This window comes from Colossoma macropomum, unplaced genomic scaffold (genome assembly GCF_904425465.1).
Source record: "Colossoma macropomum unplaced genomic scaffold, Colossoma_macropomum, whole genome shotgun sequence".
Classification (NCBI taxonomy): domain Eukaryota; kingdom Metazoa; phylum Chordata; class Actinopteri; order Characiformes; family Serrasalmidae; genus Colossoma; species Colossoma macropomum.
The window spans coordinates 10,338,068-10,364,870 of record NW_023494809.1 but is presented as its reverse complement, the minus strand read 5'-3'; the positions used below and the strand labels follow the sequence as shown (position 1 = coordinate 10,364,870).

The 26,803-nt window shown below is 39.9% G+C and overlaps 2 protein-coding genes across 4 annotated transcripts in view; one reads left to right on the top strand and one right to left on the bottom strand.

Annotated features, from left to right (window-relative positions):
• The window catches only part of notchl (notch receptor, like), a 28,371-nt gene extending 15,434 nt beyond the window's left edge, over positions 1 to 12,937 (top strand). The window contains exons 5-11 of the mRNA XM_036558896.1: positions 205 to 532; positions 2,845 to 2,987; positions 3,080 to 3,138; positions 5,306 to 5,435; positions 7,462 to 7,559; positions 7,834 to 8,168; positions 9,241 to 12,937. Coding sequence (XP_036414789.1) covers positions 205 to 532; positions 2,845 to 2,987; positions 3,080 to 3,138; positions 5,306 to 5,435; positions 7,462 to 7,559; positions 7,834 to 8,168; positions 9,241 to 9,757 — 1,610 coding nt within the window. The 3' untranslated portion in view covers positions 9,758 to 12,937. The remainder of the gene's footprint in view (positions 1 to 204; positions 533 to 2,844; positions 2,988 to 3,079; positions 3,139 to 5,305; positions 5,436 to 7,461; positions 7,560 to 7,833; positions 8,169 to 9,240) is intronic.
• Positions 12,488 to 26,267, bottom strand: pbx2 (pre-B-cell leukemia homeobox 2). 3 transcript variants are annotated; one of them, XM_036558899.1, is made up of 9 exons: positions 25,097 to 25,173; positions 24,851 to 24,924; positions 20,920 to 21,164; positions 20,009 to 20,199; positions 18,868 to 19,003; positions 18,452 to 18,593; positions 17,846 to 17,940; positions 16,399 to 16,455; positions 12,488 to 13,230 (listed from the first exon to the last, which is right to left on the bottom strand). In XM_036558899.1, exons 2-9 carry the CDS (start codon positions 24,897 to 24,899, stop codon positions 13,156 to 13,158), a joined length of 990 nt encoding a protein of 329 aa, XP_036414792.1. In that variant the 5' UTR covers positions 24,900 to 24,924; positions 25,097 to 25,173; the 3' UTR covers positions 12,488 to 13,155. The 3 variants fall into 3 exon arrangements, with proteins under 3 accessions (XP_036414792.1, XP_036414790.1, XP_036414791.1); XM_036558897.1 differs by lacking the exon at positions 25,097 to 25,173 and adding an exon at positions 25,734 to 26,267 and having other exon boundaries at positions 12,491 to 13,230; XM_036558898.1 differs by lacking the exons at positions 16,399 to 16,455; positions 25,097 to 25,173 and adding an exon at positions 25,734 to 26,259 and having other exon boundaries at positions 12,491 to 13,230.
• Positions 26,268 to 26,803: the final 536 nt, after the last annotated feature.

The following is a 26,803-nucleotide window of genomic DNA, read 5'->3' as shown; positions in this document are numbered from 1 at the left end:
TTACACCTGAGTGATTTAATTTTAGGTTTTAAAAACACAGTGGAATTCTTCTTTAATGTCTATCTGCCACGTCGGTCGTTTACTGTGTTTAGTAATTACCTACTTAGAAACACACAGAAATAAACAGAAAACGCTTTAACTCAAAACACACATCTTGAAGCCGACTCCGGATGTATTCCTTTAACCCTTCTGTTTTGTCCACAGAGACTGATAAAGGCTCTCCTGCCTGGCTGTGGCCTGTGGTGGGCTTGGCAACGGGCGTAGCTGTGGCGCTGGCCGTGGTTGCCGTGGTAGTGCTGGTGTGGAGGAAGAGGAGAAGAGAGAGGAGAGAGGGAGGACAGAGAGTGCGCCACAGGTCTACTGCTACTGACAACGGCAGTAAAGCCTGGACACAGCATTCCGCTGACCAGCGCGAGGGCAGGGGCAGGTCAGGGAGAGAGAAGGACAGAAACGGCATGAAGAAAAAGAAGAAAGGGAAAGAGATGGGGAAAAGGCGCAGGGAACCACTCGGAGAGGATGCCATCCGGATGCGGTGAGTCTTCCGCTTAAAGGGATAGTTCAGTGAATGAGGACACAGAGAGTAATTGATGAAGCACTAAAAGCTATATGAGTGCTAGTAGTTGCCACTTGTTGGGAATCTTCAAACTGCCTAATGTGAGTGAGTGAGTGAGTGAGTGAGTGCGTGAGTTATGAGCCAGGTCCAAGAGGTGGTTCACATCTAAAAATTGAATATACACAATTTTCTGAAAACATGTTTGATGTTTGAAGTTTGCTTCAGTAGTTTTGCACTGAAGCTATTCAAATTAGCAAAATATGGACAGAAATCGGGCTAGATTTTAACTATGCAACATATTTTGAGCCATTTTTACAGTATGTCATACAGCATATTTCTTAAATTTGTGTCTACTGTCGAATTTTATCTATAACATGCAACGACTTTCTGTTAGATGATGAATTGATTAAAAAAACCTACTTTAGGGTTAATTCATTTATTTCTGAGTTTATGTTTTCTGTTCACCTTTTGTTCTACATGTTTAGTGGACGCTGCCCAAACTATTCCTCCAGCACTACACCAATCCACGGCATGAAAAAGCCTGTTTATGCTGAAATCTTTCTTTCTAAAATGCAACCAATGAAGAACCGCTAGTTGAACATCACTGGTTGCTGTTGCAACTTTATATTCTCTAAAACTGAACTGCACTGTCCATATTAGACAAGGTCAGCAAGTGGCTAAAAGGCTAACAGGCAGTTTCAATCATACAGGCCTTAAATTTAGACCTTTCCAGAAGAGTCATGGTAAACCATGGCCATATTTGAGCTAGAATTTGTATCAAATGTGATTATCCAACATTGCTAGCTTGGCACTCAACAACACTACAAATTCCCATAAGCATGCTAGCAGTAATTAGCATTATGATAGCGGCTAATCAGAGAATGAAAGGCTGCTTATAATCTGAATTAAGGTTTCAGCATGTTGTAATATACAACTTTATGACTGTACCTGGTGCACAGCATAAACAAAACTAAGTAACTAAGTGAAATCACTGGAATATCCCACACTTTATTTTACAGTTAGTTCCCATTAGCAGTCGCACTTTCTCCTAAATTCAGCGCTCCGTAGACCCAAACACGTACAGTATGGGCTTGCATATGGTGAATTAAGTTTTGTCCTAATTATTGTTGTTCTAGAGCAGAAGAACCAAAACGGAAAAATCCGAAACTCTACAGTCACCGTTGCTTTCTTCATCTCGACACGTGGTAGCAATTTCTCCAGGTTTTAGGACAACATCCCCTTCATGAGTTTTAAGTATTACTTGTCATGTCATGCTGCACTGTACATAAGTCACACCCCCAAACGATGTCCCAAATCATTCAAGTACTTACTGCTAGACTAGTCAGCATTAATGGCAAAACATGACACGTTTTTCCTAGGTGGCACGATGAAGCACAGTGTCAGAGAGGGTCTCTCAGCTAGCTGAGCATTTTTATGTTTTATGATGTGTATTTGCTAATAATAACAGGTCAATTGTCAGTGTCAATGGGGTGGTGCGAGGGGGGAGGAGAGACATGATATTTTAGTTAATACTATTTCTTACCACATGCTGATGGTAAGAAATAGTATTAACTAAAAATTCTCCAAAAGTACTTACTTCTCCAAAGTAATCCTTTAAAGCAGGCATGTCAAACTGGGGATCTTCTGGTCCAAAGTGCTGTGGAGTCATCATATCTTGATTAGTATAATGTTGATTTTGCATTCAAGGCCTAACACTGAGCTGGACCTTCTTTTAGAGGTTGGGCGTGTGATGTTAATGCATAAAAACATACTACATGATACAAAAAACTCACGCATGACGTTTGAATGATTATTTTAGACTTTACAGGGCGTCTCGAACGCCCATCATATTTTAGTGTGTTCTTTTTTCTCCACACTCAGTAAGGCTACTTCTTTAAGTAGTAACAAAAATATCACATAGCGCAGCTTTAAAATAGCCTGAAAAGTGTTTTTGTCCAGCAGATGGCGTCAGGCTCTCAGAGTCATGAATCGTGCATTTTTCAAAAGCTCTGGCCAAAAGTGATTGGTGATTGGAAAATGGACAGATTGGGTCATCTTAAAAGCAAGGCACAGAGCTTAGGTCATGAAAACCTTCGAGTAATGGAGACAGAAATAGCATTTTCACTGTGTTTCCTCTTCCCAGCCCTACAAACAGAGGATGTGAAAAACTACTGTTTACTCTTCCTACTTCTGGAACTAAAATAGCCTTAGCTATCGAAACCTCTTTGACCTGCTGTCAAGCTGAGTCTGAGGAAACAGCTAATGTGTTTTTGATCGCTCCATGTCTGCAGACCACTTAGGAAGGACCTGGACATTGGCAGTGACACGGACATGACCCAGAGCTCCATGGAGGACATCAACAGGACAATCTGTGACCACAGGTCACCAGCCCAGAAACACTACAACATCAATCACCAGCAACCGCCCGTGCAAGGTAGGTGGAGTGCACTACTTTACTAGAAGTGACAAATTCACACGTAGGTCCAGGTTTCCTCATGATAACCTTCTCCTTCCTTTACTTAACAGCACCGCCAAGAAGATGGGACAGGAACAGCGCACCCACACAACAGCGGATCCCAAACAACGTGAGTCCTTTGTTCATTGGTATAAGTGGAGATATCTATACTAACATTGACGCTAGCATTATGTACAGTCTGAGCATGTGCGGCAATCTCTTAGCTCTGGGAGTGCAGCGACAAACTATTTCTCCCTATTTTTCTGTATCCCTCATCTTAATTACATCTGCAGTATTTATTGATGCTTTTTATTTAGAAAACAAGTTAAAATGTTGTTTTCTGGCAACTAGACTGAGAAACAGGGTTGATATAACAGGGTTGCCAGACAGTACTGTGGCATAAGATCATGGGAGCACATGGCACAGGTGAAACTTTACACACATTTATCAACTAAAACTTCACAATGTAGGAATTTTTTTCTATGTCGTCAAAAATATAGGTCATTGGGATATGATATATAAGACACATTGTTATTAGCGATTACACATTATAAAACATAAAACAGGTAAAATAAAAACAAGTTATATCAAAATTTGTGGCAGGCAATTAGGAGGCACTGATCTGGAATAATGACCAAAAAATATTTATAATGTAAAATGAAAAAACATCATAAATATTTATAACGTAAAATGATTTCTTTAATGGTTCCATGAAACAATTAATGATATATATTAATTGATAGTTAATATTTCATTCCCTATGCTGGAATTAATTAATAATTAATTGTTACGCCTTCATGCTGCAAAGATATCTCACTGTTCAAAGAAAACCTTTTTTTTATATTCATCAAGGGCGGGCAGTAATTCCAGACTCTACTCTATAAAGCGGAATAGGACAAGTGGTCGCATTTTACTGCTGTATTTAGAAATAAATTAAAATTAAACTTTCTATCTTTATCCAGAACCAACTCAAAAATATGCTGGCTGTCTGTATTTAAGTTAAAATCCTTTCCTAAACCTTTTTAAGTTTTCCTTCAGCAGAAAAAGAACTAGGGTCAGAATCCACTCAGTTGCCATCTTGGTAACGTCATCGGGCAGTTATTTCCAGCCATACAAGACAAGACTCATCTCTCTTTGAGTGGGGAGAGAGTTGAAAACTAGAAACTGCAGCCCAAATTACCATTTCAAAAACATATTTAAAATCACTGGTAAAAATTTGACAATCTCAAAAATAGTTTTAGCATTTGTCTCGCAACACACAAAAAACATATTTTTGGATGTGGACTGTTCTGGATACTGCACTTGTGCAGATCTCAGCAACTGAGGGGGGCTTTTCCTGCTAGCAACTTTACCAGCAAGCTAAATGGTTCTTTTTATGGAAGGGCAGGACTTTCCACACACACACACACACACACACACACACACACACACACACAGCATCACCTTCATGCAAATAACTTTCATGTAAAATCTGCTTATTTTCAACTTCCTCATTTCTTCCTCTTATTTATATGCCACAGTGAGATAACCAAGACGGTTAGTTAATGTGACAATCATGACAGCCAATATGCTACAAACGTATGCTAGCTGAGTATATTAAAGTCAGCCTTTCTCAAAGCCCACCTGCTCGGATATGTCCTCATCCTCCTAGCTTTTTCATTCTTGTCCTCTCAGTGCCACCTTGTTTTTTGCAGTTCTTGCCGCTCCTGTCCATTTTCACGATTCACTTATGAAAACTGCTACATCAATAATGCAAAAAAAGTGCTAAACCATGTAGAGCTGCCATCTGTTGTCGCGAGATTCACACCATCACACTAAATTTGATACATGAATCTATTGAGGGTGATGTTAGCTTCTTATTTGAATTTCCTTCTCAGTTACAGTCAGCAAACAGGGACTGTACCACTTGAGGTGGGGGCTGCTGGTTTAACCCATAAATTACTATAGATATACACTTGGATGTAACATTTATAGTCAGTCTGAGAATTTTAGTGCTTACATATGTTTTTACATTAGCTCACAGTAACCGGCCCAAAACGCTGCATGCCCAGGGAATTCTCCTGATTCTCCCGATTACCCACTACGGCACTGGTGTATCTTGATAAGAGTGACTGCAATATACTATAAATTAAATTACGTTTAATTCATATTCATGCTGCCCTTTTTCCTTTTGAGCCCCTGCCCCCTCAAAATGTCTGTGCATTAGCCTGTTGGCAGTAGAAAGTGATCTGCCCTAGAATAGACATGAGTATTTCTCCTGCTGAGTTCCTACTGTCTCCATGTTCTCCCCTCTGAAGTCAGCCCCAGTGCAGTGGTGCGGTCCTGATGGCTCTGTGGTGCTGATCCGTGCTGTGAGGAGTGGACTGGACCGAGTGGTTCTGGAGTTGCTGAGGGCTGGCGTGCCAGTCAACAATACTGACCACACCGGTAATCATCAGTCTCATCATCAACTCAGATTAGCGCTGTCAGCCATTGCTTGTCTATCTAGCTCTTCATGCCAAATTTCACTAGAAATTTATTTCTTTAGGTTTGCCTTTTAAAACTCCAGTCAGGATTAGCCAAAACAATGACACGGCTGCCTCAAGACTCTTGCAGAAAGCATGGCAAAAGTACATCTTGTACAGTATAGCATGGTCACTATAATTATTTAAACAAACTGCTTGGGGAAAAAATCAAGTTTTCATAAAAATGGACACAATTATGGTGCATAGGCTGGTCACAAGCAAAGCCTGCCTAGCTGATCACAAGCAGAACTAGCATCTGTTGTGTTTTGGATGCTGGTATGATGGTCAACCAGCGTGACCATGCCGAGTGACCAGCTAAACCGGCACCAGACCAGCATAAACCAGCATAAATACATTTTTCAGCAGGGTGAAGTTTCCTTTTTCCCCTGATTTGGTAAGGAAGTATACACATTTGTGGCCTCTGTGAGGCAAATCTACTCTACTAGCATTAGATAATGTTAGATCTCTTAAAGCTAAAATAAATGCTAGCTAGCTTTCACTATTATTAGCTTTAGACTAAAGTTAGCTTACCTTACCTAAAAGAAGAAGAACGAATTTAGCTGTTATCAGTTAGCTACCTAGGAAGTTAACCAGCATCTCCATATTTTCACATTAACAGAAAAAATGTATGTTGTGCAGCTAAAAACATTAGCAGCCATCTTGGAGCCAGAGTATCATATGCACTTTTGTCAATTTTTGTAGATAACAGTGAGCGGTACAATGTTAGAAACCACATAAGAAAGTCTGTTTGAGCTTATGTAATCATTTTCAAGCAGTTTGAGGAAAGCATTCAATGATTTAGCATGGTACTAATGGGTGTGGTAGAAGCTTGTTAGCTACATCAGCCTCATAGCTCCAGTATTAAGCTAAAGAAGCAAACTTCTAACATTTCTTGGATGATCAACTATATTTGGGGTGAAGCAAGAGGGCCAAAACATTATTCATAAATTATTCAAAATATGAACTTTTAAAAATATGAAAAATATAACCATTTAGAGCACTTAGCTGAACTGAGTGTCATGCTAGCCACCCATTCTGAGAGTTTGGCAATGACCCCTTAAATGTGTATAAATCTGGATAATAGTCCAGCTATAAGTCAGTTTTCAGGGTTAAGTTTGTGCTTAATGGCTGTAATCTTGACTAAATGTGATTCAGTAAATGAAGCTGCAGGTCTAGTCAGAGAAGAAAGGCTCTTTAACTTTAGCTAACTTTGTTACCACAGTGCAGCGCATTCCACTGTAATTTTACAGCAGTGCTGCCACCATCAGGTGAAAGAAAAAACTGCAACATATTGTCTGGCGGGCCACTTGTAACACACTCTAAAAGCAAGGTCCCATTTAAAAGCTGTCTGTAGGTTCCATTTGACCCTGGGGCTGGACTTTAGACAACCCTGGGGTAAGGGAAAACATATCATTATAAATTGTCTTGGCAGTGGCAGAGATACCTGACTGGGGTTTTAAAGGTCACAAATGGATGGTGTCTCATTTCATAGATGGGGAGTAATGTGTGCATTTTTCTCGTCTCCCCATTTTCTCCTCTCCCTCTGTCCTTCTCCCCATCCCATGTACTGGGGTCCTCCTCACTGCTTCTTAACGCATTGCACCTGCATCTTCTTCACTGACCCCTTTAGAACCTCTGATACTCGACAGTGATTCTGAACAAAGCTAATGTGCCGTAGCGTCTTCAGTGTGGATGCTTCATATTAACCTTCCCTGCTTTTCTGTCTCACTTTCACTCTCCCACCATCAATAACCACTCACATCCACTCCGACCTTTTTCAAATGGACTCCATTCCTGCTCTCTTGCTCCCTTTACTTGAGGCTCTTTTCTGTTCTGGGTCCCTAACACTCCTGCATTCTGCTCTCCGTCTGTCTGTATATAATGGAATCCTTTCTGCTTTTTTTGCTCTTTTCTTTTTCCCTCCTCTCTAAATCCATTCTCTCTACCAGGGAGATCCGCCCTGCACTGGGCATGCTCAGTAAATCACCTCTCATTGGCTCGGACGCTGATCCGCTACGGTGCTGCGGTGGATCTGCAGGATCACAAGGTAAATAAAACAAAAAAAGACCAAAAAAATTACCATTTTAAATGAAAATCACCTCATGGACCTGGCTTGGAACTCATGCATTCGCTCACATTAGTAAGCTGCAGGCTGTCCACAACTTCCCCTCTGCACTTCAGCTAGGTTGTACAGATGACCACAGGAAAAAAGCACTAGGGGTGCTACGGAAGAGTTTGCATCAATGACATCTATTCATATATACCACTATAGACAAGTCGACAAGTTGGTCAGCTAATGACCTACTGTCTTCCGTCTCCAGGGTGAGACAGCTCTCTTTCTCTCAGCTCTTCACGGTTGCTACGAGACCGCCAGATTCCTCCTCCTAAATGGGGCCAATCAGGAGCTGACTGACCGCAGAGGGCGAAGGCCCATAGATGTGGCCCGGGAGGGAATGCATCATCAGGTGCTTGAGCTCCTATTGGCCCACAGAGTCCACCACAGTCCGTTTCCTATGGACCCAGCCACTGAAGTGCTGTGGGATGACCGTGCTTACCTATATTCTCCATGGGCAGCATCTCCTCCTTGTCTGCCAGGCAGAAGTGCCTCCTTTTCTGGGGTCATAGTACCACGAGAGATGTCTTCACCTCCCCCCAGGTAAACTGCTATTAGAACAGTCCATTCTGAGGCACCTGATTCAGTCCCCAAATTACTTGATAGTTACCTCATGAGCCAAATCCTGGGTATTGGACTCTAAACTGTGCAGTTGAGGGTTATTCCAAGATTGAATGTCCAAAACACTGTGTAACTCAGACCACATCTTATCATGTTTGAAAATGGACCTTCATTACAATTTTCTATGATTCCCAACTTAATCACTTTTGCTCTATCACACTTCCTAACACATCTGAAACAATCAATCAAGAGATGAATACCTGGTACAAGAGTGCTGGAAGCTAAGATACAGCAAAAATGTGGACTGTTGGGAGGTCCCTGAGGACTGGGTTGGGAACCACTGTTGTGGTTATGCAGGAGCTTTGTTGTTGTATTTTATGCTTCATAGTTCACCACACATTGTCAATGGGAGGCAGGGTTGAACTGCAGGCAGGCCAGTCTAGCTCCCATACTAATTATGCAACCATGCTGTTGTAACACTTGCAGATTATGGTTTGCTGTTGTCATGTTAAAATAAACATGCCCCTAAAAAATCACTTCCTTTAGAACACAGCATATGTTGCTCCAAAATGTGTATATATCCTCAGCATTAATGGTGCCTTCACAGATGTGCAAGGTACACATGTCATAGACACTAATACACCCCCATATGATGGCAGACTGACGATGAAAACTTTATGCTGGTAACAATTTGGATAGTCCTTTTCTTCTTTGCCCCCAAGAATAAAATTTCTATTATTTCCATAAACAGTCTGAAAGTTTACTCATCAGACCACAATACATGTTTCCACTTCGCTTCAGTTAATTTCAGATTAGCTCGAGCCCAGAGAAGTCGGCAGTGACATGTATAAGGAATGTAATTTACACAGCCAATCACCAGTCTAGATTTTGAAACAAGCATTAGGAATTTAAACTTGGTACTGAACCACTTGTAATTTTTCAGTACTCTGTAGTATTAAGTAATTTGGTACCATAAAAATAGGATAGGAACAGACATAGTCTGGGACAAAACATAAGCTGTGTATAAGCCTCACAGTATTTTTCTTCTCTATAGCGACTGGCAAATGAGTAGAGGGCAGTGCACCTCACCCCAAAGCTGGCGGCCCACCCCCAACCAGTCGGCCACAGCACTGGTCAGCCCCAGAATCCTCGGCAGGCCTTCACGACCAATCAGCACGCTTCAGGAGGTCACTTCAGAAGCGGAAGAAGAAGAAAGGGAAGCATCACAAGACGTCCCACGGGCCACAACACCCCACTTCCTGTCTCCTCAGCCAGCACCCAGGCAGCGCTCCTTCTCCTGCACTCAGCACGCGCTGCAGCGTCGATTCAGCGGTAACCAGCCTGAGCAGTCCACCCACATCCAGCCAGAGAAACAAGCCAATGAGCATGTCGAGATAGTGGTCGTGCCTCATCCCAAAGCAGGCTCCAGCCAAGCCAAGGGTGAAAGTGCAGTGACGGCATCCAGCCTGACTCAGACAGACTCTGAGAAAGATAGCAAGAAGAGCTGTGAGTCAAAAGGCCCAAGTGAGGTGGTCAGTAATGACCCCATGTCGGTCCAGACTGTTATGTGAGACACAGAGAGGGTGGGTCTGTTTGATTTCAAAATGTAAATATCTGTATTAATTGCTATAAATACATATTGAGGCTATGAACTCAAAACAGTAACTTAAAGCTGCACTATGTAAGATTTGTAGCATTACTGAATCAGGAGGACAAAAAAAACTTTTGAAAAAGTTTTTTTCTGATACTTTTTCAAACCACGAACTTTTCGACATGCACACAGGCTCAAAAAGAAGGTCCAGCTGGATGTTATGTCTCAGATACAAAATTAACAGTATCCTGATGAAGATATGATGACAATAGTAGATAATTCACTCTCATCCTCAGAGGACAAGTTATGACTGTGTTCTCTATAAGTGTGTATGCAATCATCAGATTCATCCACTCAGGGAAGGGGTCCAAAGCACAACACACATTACAAAATGTTCTACTGCATGTTGCATGCAGTTACACATTTCCACCAGGGAGGTCTCCAAATACCCAAAATTACATAGTGCAGCTTTAATTTTTTTCACCATTTGAAGGCAACAGTTCTTTACACTGTGTGAACGTTTTATAATGTATAAAATGTACACACAATGCAAAGCTTGGAATTACTTGGAATAAAACATCTTTACATTAACATACAATAAAGTCAATAAAGGTCCACCTACATAAGGCATGTCAAACTGGGGACCTTTCGGGCCAAAGTGCTGCAGAGATTAGCAGTTACCCTCATCTAACACTCTGAATTCAGTTCATGAAGGTCTTCCTAATTAGCTGATGAGCTGAAACAGGTGTGTTTTATGAGGCAGTGTACTGAAGTCTGCAGTGTTTTGGCCCACAAGGACTGGAGCTTGACGTATGATCTACATCATAAGTCCTCTATAATGGGGTGGCTGTTAGTCTTGTGGTTGGTGAGGTGAACCAGTGACCAGAAGGTTGCGAGTTCATAATCCCAGACGTAGTCGTGTCCTTGGGCAATGCACCTAAACCCCGACTACCCCAGGTGGCACTGCTCTGCTGCCGATACTGTGCTGCATCCAGACTGGGCATAGTTAGGTAACAAATTTCCCATCAATAAAGTAAATAACAACATATGTGTACAATTACAGACTGTAGCCCTTCTGATAATCAGCTGTTTGACTACCAACTTATTAAACAGGAATTGTTTGCGCTCCTGCTTGATTGGCTCGATCAGATGCATTTGTTGGGTAAGAAAGCAGCAAGATCCTGGTTGAAATTAAACTCTGCATGAAAGTAGATCTCCAGGGGAAAGGTTGGTGACCAGTTGGCTACTATCCACATTTTGGGGACATCTACAATGTACAGACCTGAAGGACAAGAAACTGCAAGATTCTTCGGCGTCAATGCATTTTGAGTCACATCTAAATATCTTCCTTACCCCATGCTGGACAGACAGCTATAAAGAAAACCCTCCACTGATTGGTGTTCATTTGTATCTCAAGGAATTTTGGGCACTGTGTCCACATCGTTATGGTCCTCACCAAAGCCACAGTTAGGGTGCACAAAGGGAGCGTGCCACAATGAGAGGGGACACCCTGCAGCTTCACGATCATGGGTGCATGCACATTTGTGAACTGCAGGACCACGAGGGTGTCACTTTGGCTTAAGAACCTTGTATTCCCAACACTCATGTCCAAATTCCTTTCATCTGTAACCCCCTACCTGAGCATCTGACCCACCGACCAATGTGTGTTCATACTGCCCTCTAGTGCACAGGTCCAGACCTTGAATACAGTTTCCAGTCCAGGATATTGTAATCACTGGTAGGTATGACGCTAGGTGGTCAATCAGTTACATCAGTTTAGTTAACTACGAGTAAATACACCAAAAACTGGAACGTCCTGAAAGTTGCTGCTCTAGTGTTTTAAAATATGTCCCAGGTAAACCCAAACATAAAGTCATAAGCAAAAGTTTTGGCACTCCTGGTCGAAGTACGTTTTTTGATTTGCTAAGCGAAAAGTAAACATTTCGTCCACAGAGAACACACTTCTGCACATTTTGCTGCACAATTACTTGTTTATTTGCTGAATTTTAACACATTTGGAAAAACATACAATATGGTAATGTTTCCATTAGGTTAAAATCAGCAAATAAGTAAAAGCTGTCCACTAAAATTTGAAAATATGCCACATTTAGGTTTGTTGCCTGTAGAGGATATACTTATTTTTGCTTGGAAAATTAACAAAACGTAATTTGACTGCAGTGTCCAAACTCTGGCACGACTGTACATCGTATTATGGCTCGTACATGCCTAATCTCCCTGTACACCTGCAAGGTGGAGCTACAAGGGAGAGGATTCTAACAAAGTGACCAGTGTTGTATGTATGAACATTTCAAATGTGAACCTATGCAAGACACCAATATGACAGTCCTACAATACAAATAAATGACTAAATAAATACACAAACAAAAAAAAGAGTGGAGAACTGTTATGTGTATGTTTCACCAACCAGATATCTGTAATATGCTGATAATGCCACTTCGCATGCATGGGACAACTTTGTATACGGTCATATGCACAAGTTTGGTTCCCCCTTTCAAACATTTTGTTTATTTTCTTAAGTGAAAGGAAGCACACATGCTCTATAATTTAATATTTTGGGGGAAAAATAATAAAATTGTGGCCTGTGCAAAAGCTATGGCACATTTTAGGTTTTATTTTTCCAATATACGTCATTTGACCAGGCATGTTCAAACTTTTGCACACTCTGGAATGAAAGGCCTTCTCCCAGAGATACTGAATGTGTAACACAGACAGTCTTTATTGTAAAAGAGGTAGAGAATACAGGTGTTTCACTGTACAGAGAAAGACAGCACTGTTGATATACGCATTCAAACCGTAAATAAAGACCAAGCAAACACACCCCATTCATATAATAGATACACACAGTAAAAAAGAGAAATACACACACACAAAAAAGAAACAAAACAAAACAAACAATCTTTGGATTATTCTCTATTGCCCCCTTTACCCATGCCAATTCACCTCTATCTGAGCTTTAAAGAAACAATATAGATTAGAATAGCAGTGATAACAATAACAATAGTACTATAGTCATAAAGAAAGCAGTCTTAATGCAGTTTAAAAAGTTCCCTCTTCAGAACCCAAATATTGCAGTAACATGTAGTGGAAGTAGTGAAGTGATGAAAAATGAACTGAAAACTAAACTGAAAAAAAAAAAAAACAGCCAAATACATGATGAACCCACCAAAAACCTATTTCCTCTCTCTCGCACACACGCACACTCTCCAGACAATATGATGTACAATAATCAATAATGCGCTTATTGATTAAAAAAAAACAAACAACAAAAACAAAACTGCACTTGGGCAGAAGAGTGACCATCATTCTTTCCGTCTTCTCCTTCGTCCAGATCTCTTTCTCCTAGGCGGAGGTTAGCCATTAGTCCGAGTTTTCAGAGTGTTCACTTCCAGGTGGAGAGGGAGGTGTGTTCTGCTCCTGCCAGTTCCCATTAGTCTAACATACACACACAAGGAGAAAGACAGAACATAACCGCAATGTCAATAACCACTTGTCTACAGCACCTAATTCATGCCTTAAAGGAATCGTTCAGTGAAAAATCAAAGTTACACGGTTTTCCACTTTTCCCAGATGTAGCTGATCAGCTGAGACATGATGTTTGGCGTCCAAATTCTGCTTCTTTAGTTTAGAGCCGGAGCTACGGGGCTAACGTTGCTAACAAACGCTAGAAGTCAATAGTCACCCAAATATTTTCTGTAAATACATCCCCAAAACTTCTCTCAACACACTCAAACTGCATCCAGGGATTTCATGAAGAAGACAACATCAACATTTTGGACAACATCAGTGCTGCTATTCACAAAGCAGGACTGATCTTGGATCAGATTGGGTCATCATTACAAATACTGATTCTAGATCAGCACTGCTGCTCCTGAGGTGCTTTGTGAAGACAGACCCTCTTGTCTAAAGTGGCTGTTCTTTTTAAATAACTCATAAGAAGTTATACTGCGTCTTAAACGACATCGGCAAGCCTAATGTGGCCTCACTGAACACCTGGATGGGGTTTAAGAGACGTTGTGGTGATGTATTTTTACAGAAACAATTTGGGCTATTTGGGTGCCTACGGACTTCAAGTGTTTGTTAGCAATGCTAGCCTTGTCGCTCCAGTTCTAAACTAAAGAAGCAAAATTTGAACACATTCCCAGATGATCAAATACACCTTTTAACCAAATCATTCATTTAAAGGAATTTTAAGTTTTGCATTTTGGTAGAATTTCCATCAATTGGACAAAAACGCAGGAATAGGAGAAGCTTTAGATGCAACTCTAAAAGAAACAGCAAAGGCAGTGACTCATGGAAAGGTTCCACCATGTACCATGACCTCTTAAAAGTCCTTCTCCATGCACCTTTCCAAACCAAGTCAACAATCAAGAGGTGGCAAGAGTAGCCTAAAGCCATATACAAGTCCTAAACAAAAAGTTACCTGAATGAAATATTGACACAAGGGGAAGTAAAAGTAGCTACCAAAACTATCAGGTCCAAAAATTTATGGGGCCATTTGTATGAATGGTGTGGATGCAGAAAAATGAGGCTGACCGATTAGATGTTTATGAAAGTGAAACTTGACGTGAGAATGCTGTACTCCCCTGTATACTCCTGAGATGCGTCCAAATATTTTTGGGGAGATTGTAAAATTGGACAAAAAATACTGGTGGCAGATTAAACTGGAAATGTGACTTATCCTGAATAGTCTGTTCATGACTGAAAGCAGCGAGCACATTTTGTGCATTTCAAACAGATACCCAGTGCTAATCAGCTAATGAAAATACTATTAAATTAGGTTATTTAATTCACTGGTAATATAATTTATTTGGATTTAGGGTTAGGTATCATTAAAACGTTTTTGACAGATACTAACACTGATACCCTAACACCTTAATCAAACCAAAAGTGGGAGTGGCTTAAACCAGAAATTACTGTAACGTGCAGGAAGTGGGTACGTTTACTGACCACAACAGACAGCCAGTTAGGAGTCTAGCTTTGGAACAAGTTATCTTATGCAAACATTTGGGCGCCAGTGTTTAAATTACATATTTTGTTGATTTTCTAAGTGAAAATAAGTTAACACATCCTCTACGGAGAACACACTTCTGCACAATTCCGTACACAAGTTAAATTTGTTCCCAAAAAGTTTAACTCAGCAAATAAATAGAAATAATGCACTAAAATCTGCAGAGGTTGTACAACTGTAAGGTTCTTCAAACCTTTGGATACGACTGTATTTGAACTTGAGCTGTGTCGGTAACAGTTCGGAGCTAGTAAGTATTGACAGCTAGACAAAAACAAGACTGCTAATCAGCCACTTTCTACTTCAGCTGTTGCATGGCAGTTAACAGTCAGCTAAAATATTATGATCGTGTCAGGCCTAGTATAAGCCTGAGGAAATTGAGCTTAAGTACTTGTAAGCAAGTTAAACAAGATATTATTCCCCACCTCTGCATACACAAGCATTTCTGAAGTCATTTAAGCCTTGAGTACACTACATGACTTTCAAAGTCTTAACAGACTATAAAAAGACTGGGCATCTCACACTATCCGACTGGTTTTTTGCAGATTTGCTTTTGGCGAATGGAATATTGTGGCTCACACATTACACGATTAGGAATCACACACTACTTAACTTTTAAGCCGTTGTTTAACCGAATAGAGCTGAACTCGTGTGAACTCTCACAAACTCTCGCATTCTCCCGTCACTAGGAGACGCAAATAAACAAACTACTGCTGCTGCTGTTTTCTCTGCCGTTTGCGCCGACACAGTAAAGAAGCAACAGGCAAACATGTTTAAGTGAGAATCACGGATTTCATGTAATCAGTGTGGTATTTTTTTGTTTTTAAATGCACATAAACCCGATTGTGCTCGTGCCTTAAACTCAGCTCACTAAAAAGCTTTGCTCCACATGTGAGAGACTATACAATATTTTTCTTTGTTTACTTGCTGTATTTCCATCTTGCACACTCGGTTTTTATTGGCTGTTGCAGCAATCCGTTCAGATTGAGTTGTTAGCCAGTTTACACTAGATCACACTCAAGAGTCGGGTTGAAAAAAAAAAACGTCAACATGTTTAATAAACTCCGACTGCTCTGAAACACGATTGGGAGGCCAAAAATCTGAGTCTGCTCCCCTCACACACTACTCGACTGTCTCTACAATTGTGGACTCCGACTGACCCAAAAATCTGCATACTAGAGCCAATTAGCACAGACTCGGCCAGACTGAGAATCAGGGTAAAAGTCGTGTAGTGCAATTCCTGCTTTAAGCATATGAATCTGTAAAACAGCCGATCAGCTTTTAAAGAAATATTCCAACATTTTTCAATCTAATCTCCATCTGCTTAGTACATTACTTTGGACAATTATTTGGATGCATTTCCCTAAACAGAAAATTCAATGTGTTTAAGTGAACAGGTTTTTCTTTCTGTTCTGCAATGAAACTGTTGTCCATGGTGATTGAACATTTACTACAGATGCAGCAGATAAAGCTTAAGTTGAAAATCACTGGAGTATTTCTTCTAACCAGCACAATCAGTACGAGTTTACTCATATGAGCAACAGTTGACCATCATGACTCTACTAGTATGAGCATGCATGTAATGAGCTCCTCACCCGGCTCTCTCTGGGACTATAGAGTCTTTCTGAAAAGCGGGACTGAGAGAGCGAGTCCTACCAGAGAGAGAGAGGACAAGGAAGTTTAAGTGCGTGCATACACACACAGACACACACGCATACATACATACAACTCCTTTCTTATGCCAGTTAACAGAAAACAGCAGCATTTTTCACTCTCCATCTGCCGCATCTGTAGTGTGCAGACAAATACCACAAATTTAATCTTCCTGTACTTAGTAAAGGAACAGAAAGCCTGTTTAATCAGAACACACTTACGATAGAAGATCCCTGCCCATTGGCTTCTATTACAATCAGGGCTGTGCATGAACTGATTGAGCAGGTAGCACTGGCATTACAAATGTTTCTAGTGTTGTAGCACAAACCAAAATTGTAGCAGTGAGATAAAACTGGCATTCTAAAAGCTTTAGCTGATCTGCTTATTAGGATTAATGTAATTTAGTGAAATGTACAGAATTACTTTTCTCCATAATATTTCCTACACAAGGTGGCGCTGTAAGCACTCAAGTAGAGTTCTTGTGCATTGAGAAGAATTCACACCAGAAAGATCTCACTAATTCACAAATGGTTGTAGTCAAAGAAAGTCAAAAAATGGGAACAAAAATGGTTTATTATCTGAAGGTAAGGCTCAATATTATATAATTATGTGAATTATAACTTAAATCAATTACTTCTAAAAAGAATGTCTTCAGGGTTTTTTTTTTTTCCAGCAGATAAATGATAAAATCCCAAATTGTTGCTGGCTTTATATATGGCATTACAGCCCCAAACTGAACAATTTTTGGGCATTTGTTCTTCGTAAAACACTTTTGTTTACAAATATTTGGCCTTGTTCTATAGTGTTTAAACTACCTGATGGACTACAGCTACCATAAACACACTACAACTTAACCTACATCGTAATTCTTCGTTTGCATGACCACCCCTGAGGAAATGGCTTGGGTAGTGAGGAAATGTTAGATCTTGCACACACACCACATAGTGAGAACAATTTATGAATAGCTGACTACAAAAAATTCTATGCAACTTCTATGAGCATTAGGACTTACTAGGAGACATGAACAGCACACACACACACGGCTTTTCGCACGGGTCACAGTGACCTTCTTGTATTTGTGCAGGATTCATTTCTCTTCACATGGGTGACAATGTTACCGCGCTGTACATCCTTGATTATGAGTGTTTTGAGCCAACAGGTTTTCTGTTCTTTTCAAAGTACAGAGAAATTTCATCCATGGCAATTAACTGTATGCTACAGATGCAGAAAATGGATACTGGATTGAAGAAGGCTGGACTTCTTCTTTAAGCCATTTCACACACAAAATAAAACAATGGTTCAATGTGCATGCACACATGCATGCACTTGGAATGACATCATGCAACTCAGGGCAACTGAACACCAAAATGACATTTAAAAAGGTCTAACCTGAGCTCCCATGTGGTAGCCAGGCTGTTCTCCATTCACTGGAGGAACTCCAAGAAAGAGATCAGCTGACCCTGAGAGCGAGAAGGACCCTGAGCCTGTGAGAGAGGTGTGTGTGAGGGTGTGTGTGTGTGTGTGTTGGTATAGATGGGTGGGACAAAAAAAATAAATAAAAAAATTTATCTGTAAAACACACATGCTCATTTTCCATTTTAATGGTGTAATTTTACAGCAGAAACTGAATATAGCAACACTGATATATAATATATACAATGTATCATTGATAAGTGAATTCTACTTTATTTATTCTCACAGCACATTACATGTCTACTTATGAACTAAGCATTATAACCTTACTGATAACAAGCTAATAATGAAAAGCTAATATGGGTTAATTAACATAATGCAAATCAGATTATGCTAGTTGGTCCCCACTAAGCTGACACTTGTATTGCTGATTTTCAATCAAGGATGACTTTAAGACTTTTATTCTAAAGTAATTACAATGCAACAGAATAACCAGATAATTGTTATTTTCAGTAAAACAAGAACAGAATAACTCTATTAAGCTCCCTTATGGTAATGGTGTGTTCTGATGTCAGAACTAACCGGTAGAGTTTGGAGTGTGCGGAGACCCCTCTCTCTGTGTGGCCCCCATGGCCGTCTTCATGGCATAAAGGTTGGCCTCTTCCTGGAACTTGCCGATGTTCTTCTTGTAGCGGATTCTCTTGTTGCCAAACCAGTTGGACACCTGTTACAGTCAAGAGCCAAAATGAAACTCAAAGCTACTGATAATTTGCTGGTGCTTAATTTAATATATTTTTCTCTTTCATTCAGAACAGATAATAATCTTTAGTGTGCTTATGTGCGTTTTCCAAAGCTCAAATTTAAGTTGGACTTTTATTTTGGTATTTTGAACCATGAAGAAACAAAAGGGCATTGATTTACAGAAAAAGAATCAGGTGAGAAGGTGATAGGTAGAAGTAGAAACTAAGGAGATGCTGTTGCCAGATAAAAAGCGCTACCTGAGACACAGTGATGCCACACTGTTTGGCCAGCTCCTCTTTGGCCTCCTCGCTGGGGTAAGGGTTGGAGAGGTGCGAGTAGAAATACTCGTTCAGGACCTCCGTGGCCTGTTTGCTGAAGTTGCGTCTCTTACGCCTGCCGGGATTAAAACAGGCAAGTAAAGACATGACCTTCTAAAATGCATCAAACATCACACAGTACGGGGTGTTCAATCACACACTTGCCTCAAACCGCACAGTCTCATATAAACATACAGTTTCTGTCATTGACACTGTCTAAAGTAAACTAAATACACTCAAGTTATTAATGTTTCAAATGAAACGTTTTGTAAAAGCAGGAAAAACCGAGTGCAGAAATGATGTCCCAGTCACTCTACGTGGAGCTGAGAGATAAACAGAGATAGCAGGCTAGCAAAACAGTGTAGCTGCTGAGTTGCCAATCCTACACAAGATTTATGTTTATCTATCAAAGTTATTTCACCCGCAATGGAAATTAACTTGGACCACCAAGTCCACTATGATCATTGCTGTCAATCCAGTAAACCAGCTTTAATGTAAAACTTAAGATACAAACTTCAGTCATGAGACACGTTTTTGTTCATTGACTTCACACTTAAAAAAGATGGTTCTTTAAAGGGCAAAGAAGTGGTAGTGAGTAAAGAAAATGGTTCTTCAAATTGATGAAGAGTGCGTTTCATATGGTTCTATATAGATCAATTTAAAGAAGGGTTCCATATAGCACCAAAAAGGGTTCTTCTATTGTAACAGGCTTGACATCTTAACAATAAAAGAACTCTTTTTGGTGCTATATACAACCCTTTTTGAAAAGGTTCTATATTGAATCATTGACAGCACATTCATCATTCTGAAGAACGATTTAATGATGCAAAGAACACTTTAATCACGCAAAGGGTTTTTTGAGTGTTCACGGTTCAATGGAGAACCATTTACTTTACTAAAGAACCCATACAGAACCTTTATTTTTAGAGTGTACATACAACAATATATTCATGTAGCAGAGCAGGCTAAATGCTAAACTGTGCAGTGCAGTGAGCCTTGCAAAAAAGTCACATACTTGTAACGAGTGTAAATATTTATAACTGCACATACACACAGCGCATGAACACAGACACACACACACCTGGCGTCCAGGAAGCGGGAGCGGAGGATCATGACGGCTTCGCACGTGCTCTGTTTGAGTTGGGTCTGGATGGAGCTGAACTTGCGGTGGATGATGGCCACCATGCGCTCGATCTCGCGTGGAGAAACGGGCCGTGTGCGCGACTGCTCACGCAGAAGATTCATTACGTGAGTTGTGAACTCACTACATGCCTGAAAAATAAATCATGCACACATGCAGATTAGTGTTCATGCTTTGCTTGCCGGCTGCCATGTTTTGTACATCTGCTCAGTTTCTTAATGCTTCTAACTGACTTGTGCAGCTCATTCTGGAGATATTCCGACAGCTATAAAAAGCTAGTAATGACCGCCCCCCTCCCCCAAACCTGATTCATTTTAACACATGGAAACGTGGAAGATTTTGCGTAACACTGCTCAACTAGGATGAACTTTGCCTCACATCAAGATGAATACAATTATTCTATGTACGCAAAGATCAAAAATCAGCAGCCATCTCTCGCACTCAGGAATGTACATGAAAGCTGAGCCTTTCCATTTGCATTTAATCCACACTGATTTTCATGAGGTGCATGACTTCCAGCTAAACAAGAAGAAACAAGCAGGCCTTCTCGTATTCGATCAGATCACCAAGGAAAATCAGTCAACTAGCATGTTTAAGGTGATTAACAAACAATGCTACATCTTTTTTTAATTATATAATATAATATATTATATTGTATTCTTTATAAAAGTGTTCACGTGGCTCTCATTAATTTTATTTAAGTTTTTGTTTATTTTTCCATGTATTTAATTGAATAAAACAAACTACCCATGAAAAACAAATGTGGAGCATTAGAAGCTGCTTTCTAAACATAGCCTGAGAGCGGGCAGCTGTGGGGGGCTGTGATTGACGGCTGACAGGACGAAATGTACCTGCTCATATTTCTCCAGCTCTGTGTGGTATATTGTGCGAATTTGGCTCAGCTTCTGTTTGTAGTCCGAATGCTCCAGAGAACTGTCCGGAGACATGCCCCCAGAGCTGGTCGCCGCAGAGACGGCTGCAGCGGCTCCGCCCCCTTTCTCTGGCCCAGCCACACCTTCGGCCAAAAGCATGTTATCCAAGCGCACAAGCTGTGGGTCCTGTGGCTCCTCCTCCTGGGTATTTCGCATAGACAGACCTGAAAACACCACCAAGACATTCGTTAGTAAACATCACTTAAAGAGCCCATACATTTTACAATTTTCTTCTTTGTTATTATTTAGTCCAGTTATAATGTTTATATAGGTTTAGTAACAAAAAAGAGTCATAATTCATTTTTACATGATTGTTTTTTAATGTTTGTTTGTCCAACAATATTGAACAAGCTGTTTTTGTTACTGTGCCTCTAAGACTGATTAAGTAAATGAGCTCCATTTTGATTGGCTGTCCTGACTCAAAGTGTTCTGTAATCACTCAGCTCCAACTTTTTGGATGGGGGGGCATGGGTGGAAAAAAAAAAAGGGTTTTATTAAATTGCCAATGATATGGAACACTAAAGAACAAAGGAGATTAACCTGACTTTACAAATTACCTACGCAACATAAACAAATAAACAAACAAACAAACAACCAAACAAACAATCAAATAACTTGGGACCAGTTAAAATAAACAAAAAAATAAATAAAAATAAAAAAAATTATCTGAATGCGGTGGCAGTTGGTTGTGTTTAGGGTAAGGGAGGTATTGCGGTTCCATTTTCTGGAACCATGAGATGAGACCGCGGACATTTATATCTCCGTTTGGTCAGTTTCAGAACTGTTACACCCCTACTGCCCACACATTAGTGAAAACCCACACCACTCCATATGATTCATTCTTACAACACTAGGTACTTAATTTTATGAATTACATAATAATAAACAAATAACTCATTAACTATTCATGCTACACATAGAATGATGGTTCTTTCTTTTTTTTTAAAGAAAATGGTTCTATATAGAACCATGAACACTCAAAGAACCATGTGCATGATTAAAGGGTTCTTTGTATGGTGTAATGGTTCTTCAGATTGATGGAGAATGTATTGTATATGGTTTTATACAGAACCTTCTTTAAAAAGCATTCTATATAGTACCAAAAGGGTTCTGATATTATTACAAGCTTGACACTGTAACAATAGAAGACCATAGAACCATATAGAATATATAGTACCATATATACTTTCTGAAAAGCTGCTCCAAGTGAAATCACACCGCTCCACAGATTTCTTTACAGTGGTGGTGATAGGAACCAGGGGTCATGATCATCACCAATGAACCTAACCTACATGTGTCTAAGTTTTTATCTGGAATGTTGATGATGATGACACAGTCTGAAAAAATAAGTTTTCATTGAGGACTATTTTTCGTCACATTGCTCTGCATTTACCTCTTCACCATGAACGAATTTTAAAAACACCAATTAGGCCAAAACTATCATTTAACATTGTCCCAACCATCAGGCAATGTGACTGTAATAATTCATCATTTTAAGTGATCTTTTCTGTGAGCTTTTAGTGGAATTAACCTGTTCAGACATTACAGTATCTCCTCAACTTGAAATCTTATCTGTTTAGTCACCACAACAACTTCAATTAGGACTGAATTTAGGACAGAAGCTATTATAGAACAACAGTTCTTAAGTTCATAATCTTATCATTAACTCCAGATAAGAAAACAGTATTACAGAAACACCCTAACTGGACAAAATTTCTGTCCTAACTTTAAGAACCCCAGAGATGTCTTAATTTCTGTTTTAACTGTTTTTATTGTTTTATGCAGTGATAGTCAGCATAGTTCACTATGACTACCATAATGATGTTACATGCATCTACATCGAAAATGGTGCTTTGACAAAGGAGGGTTTTTTTCCTAACAGCGGTTTAAAACCCCAGACACTGCAGACACGACCTCCACCGCCCCCTCTTATTACCTTAGTGTGTTAATGTTGATAAAACTCGTTAGATACAATATTACAGTGACGGTGATGAATAATGAGGAGACAAAGCTTAACGTGTCTGTTTATTAGGAGGAATAACGTAAGTGCACTCGGCTAAAGCGTTTGGAAAACTGAAACTGGACAGCAGCGACGCTGATAAACAGCATGAAGCGCTGACACAATATTTACAACTCTCAAGTTTATCAAGCTTTAGTTTTCCTTCACCCTTTTACATCAGTAACGGTAGCTAACGTTAGCTGCTTGGCTAACTAACTTGATTATTTTGATGACGTGTTTACGCTTCAGCTGTGCTCGTATGTATCATCGTTGCTGGGAAACTGACAGTTGTCGACTCTGATCGAGTAAGTTAAGATTTCCTAACTAGAGATAAGACAAGTTGCTGTGGGATAAGATTCCAAACTTAGGATAAGATTTGCTTCTGGAATACGAGTTTGTGTAAAATCTTATCTTGATCTGTCAGATCTTAATTTAAGACAAAAAGACAGGAATACGGCCCCTGGTTCCTCTCACCACCACCGTGAACAATTCTGACTGTCTGTGTTCCTCTAGAACGGAGCATTTCACACCGAACCACTCAGAATGACTGTCTGCATCTTAATTTAATTACGTAGACATTTAGAACAACATGTGGAATTTTATTTTAATTTAATCTAAGCAACCACATACTATAAATGCTACACAGAAACAAAATCAGACTCAAAATAGATTAAATCTACTACAGCATACAACCAAATACACAGGATTTATGGCTACAAAGAAAAGGCATTAGCATTATTTGCACAGATTTTTGTCAAAAACGTATGCCTGTCAGCATATTGCATGATTTAATGTACAACAGTGAACAAAAAAGTGAGCCAAGTTCACAAATATCCCTTCCAATATATCATCCAGTCCCAATAGCATAGTTATTATCTTAGTTCAGTAAAAATGAGCCAGCATAAAAGTCAACCATAAATACAAAAACGCATTAATTAGTAGTGCTTTTGCAGAAATTGTTCATCTGACATTTGCATCGGCTGTACTGCCCCTCAGTAACACAGTCTGCCTTCCTGTGTCCTTATATCAGCCTCACATAGTCACTGCAATAAACCCACCAAGAAAATCCAAGCTGGTTTAAGCAATTCCAATTACAGTAAAAACAGAATAAGTCCAAATGTGTAACTGGACCAATTCAGCAATGTTCAATAACAAATAAAATACTAAAAATTAAATCTCATATAAGATAATAAAAGTACCATGTTACGGATGGTAAAAAAGATAATAAAACAGACATAATTTGTTTTACCTTTTAAAGCACATCACAAAATGTTATTAATAATTGGGTCACGAAAGAATGACAGGAGTGAAGGATGTCGAATGAATGGAAAATATAATCGTATTCAATCAAAGCCATAAACGCCTTATTTGCATACACATACACTGTGGTGATCTGAACGAGCACGGAATGACATACAAAGTGAATTTCTAACACAGTACTAATGACTTAATGACTTGATTACTGCTGTGTTAGAGAAAATAAGTTAAATTTAACCAAGTTTTCCCCGAAACTTTTCCTAATCTAGTTAATCAAATGCACAGTTTACTGCACTAAAGCGAAACAGCCGCTTTCATTTATTACGCAAGGAAGCGATGTAACGTTAACGTGAACGCGAGCGGGTAAAACCGACATGTGGAAAAAGCATTAGATATCAGTAAAACTTAGTAGTTTGAGGAGGAAAAGCGGATTTATTGTTTCTTTTCTGGTGAAGCAGAAATTCTCGCTTTGTTCTGAATCGCGCAGCTCAACATGGCGCCGCTCGCTGACGGCCTGCTCCAAATTCAACCAGCAACTTTTAAAGTTGGGACCCGAAACTTGGCACACCAAAAACTGCGATAAACTTCACTTACCGGTTTTCTCTTTAATTTCACACAGCACGCTGAACAAAGCCGGCTTCATCCGATGACAGTTTAACGCATGTTTTCTGCGGGGACAAGAAACAAAACTGCGTTAGCCAACCGCCAGCAGGACAGCGCGTTTAAACTGGCTTAAAATCAGTTTCATTCATCTCAAAATCGCATTATATGCATCGCAGAAGTGAATTTCATTCGTAAACAAAACGTTCGTTGAGTTTATACGGTATTTATTTGGCTGACGATGAACAGAGCAATAGCTTGTTAGCAGCATATTCGCCAGCTTCTTGTTTGAATTTTCCCGTTCCACCTTAAATGGTGCAGTTGTTACATTCTAGCGCTTCAGGTGCCATAATGTAACTGCCGGACAATTTAAGGTGGAACGGGAAAATTGGAATACGAAGCTGACTTCAGCTACGTGACAGCTAGCTACGTTGCTAAGATAGTGTCTGCCTTGCTGGAAATTTGTATCCAATGTTGTCATTTAGGGTCGGTTAAGAAATAAAGAAACTTTACTGCTGAAAATAATATACACATTTAAATCTAACACTGGTCTGACGCTCTTAAACATAGCTACAAAAATAAGTTGGTTGTGGACGAGCTAGCTAACAAGCTAACAACAATAACAACCATGTAAACAATACAGCTGCTTAATTTAACGAGGCTGGAACATTGAAACAGGGTGTACATTTGCTTTCACCAGCTCGAATAAGAGTGAAATAGCTTTTCCAGTATCTTAAATAACTCATAAGCGTTTTAAAAGCATACAAAAAGCTGCCCAACTAGCTGAAGTAGCGTTAACAGAGCTGGCTAACGCCAGCTTTCTCGCCAAACTTTGTTTTTCGGGCACGGAGCCAAACGCGTTTTAATTTCTACTCACTTTGCTTGAGCTTCGTCTAAACTTTGGTCAGTGATAGTCATGATTTGTTGCAGAATGTCCCCGATGTCTCTTCGGTTTTCGTGGCCGTTTTCTGCCCCTTCCAGTCCCGACTCGCCGTCGGGGCGATGCTGTGGATGGACCGGGTTTAAGGGATGCATTCCTGGGTGAGCATTCAACCCGAGCCCCCGGCTTGGATTGGGCCCGTTGCCTGTAATAGGCTGCTGCTGCTGCAACATCCTGAGCGCCACATTAATCTAACTAGCCAGCTAGATATGTGGCAGCAGTACACTCGCACACCCTCCTGTGGCTAGCCACACTGGGGTCCCCTAGCGATTGAAGCCACTGGCAGGACAATGAAAAACGATTATAGTGTCCAAAATCTGTAATATAGACAAGTCCTGTAATACAGTCCTGTGTAGCTATACAGCAAAAGCCTGCTTTTCCTGGTACACCAACAGCATGAGGTAGAAGGACAAGGCACCTACTTCTAAAATGGTTCATTCTTTTTGAGGTGACCATTTGCTAGTTTTCCAGTGAAGATATGTCAGGGGCTTGTTTCCTTAGCTCTAATCCATTCACACTTAAAAACAAAAGGGTTCTTTATTAAAGGCAATGGGTATTTTTAATGGGTTCTATATAGAACCTTTTTGAAAATAGTTCTATATAGCACCAAAAAGTTTCTTCTACTGTTACAAGCTTGACATTGTAACAATAGCAGAACCCTTTTTGGTGCTTTACAGAACCACATACAACATATTCTCCATCAACTTGAAGAACGGTTTCACCATGCAAAGAACGATTGAAACATGAAATAGTTCTATATAAAACTCATGGTTCTAAATAGAACCATTGGCTTTACTATAGAACCCTTGAAGAACCATCTATTTTAAGTATAAACCTATCATAAACGTTAGTATCAATCTAATAATCTGTAGTAGTTCTTACTGGCTATTTGAGATAGCATCTTAGTCATTGGGCCCAACAGATCATATAGGCTACACCAGTCAACAAGATCATACTTAAAAGGCATAGACGCAAAAACAATGAGGTTTAGAAGTATTTGAAGTTGA

Excerpts from the sequence above, each read along its gene's own strand:
- pbx2 (XM_036558897.1), bottom strand. The coding sequence starts at position 25,969 with ATGTTGCAGCAGCAGCAGCCTATTACAGGCAACGGGCCCAATCCAAGC. Across the intron at positions 20,200-20,919 it reads AGCTGGAGAAATATGAGCAG|GCATGTAGTGAGTTCACAAC; the intron begins GTACATTTCGTC and ends TTTATTTTTCAG. Across the intron at positions 19,004-20,008 it reads TCCCGCTTCCTGGACGCCAG|GCGTAAGAGACGCAACTTCA; the intron begins GTGTGTGTGTGT and ends TAATCCCGGCAG.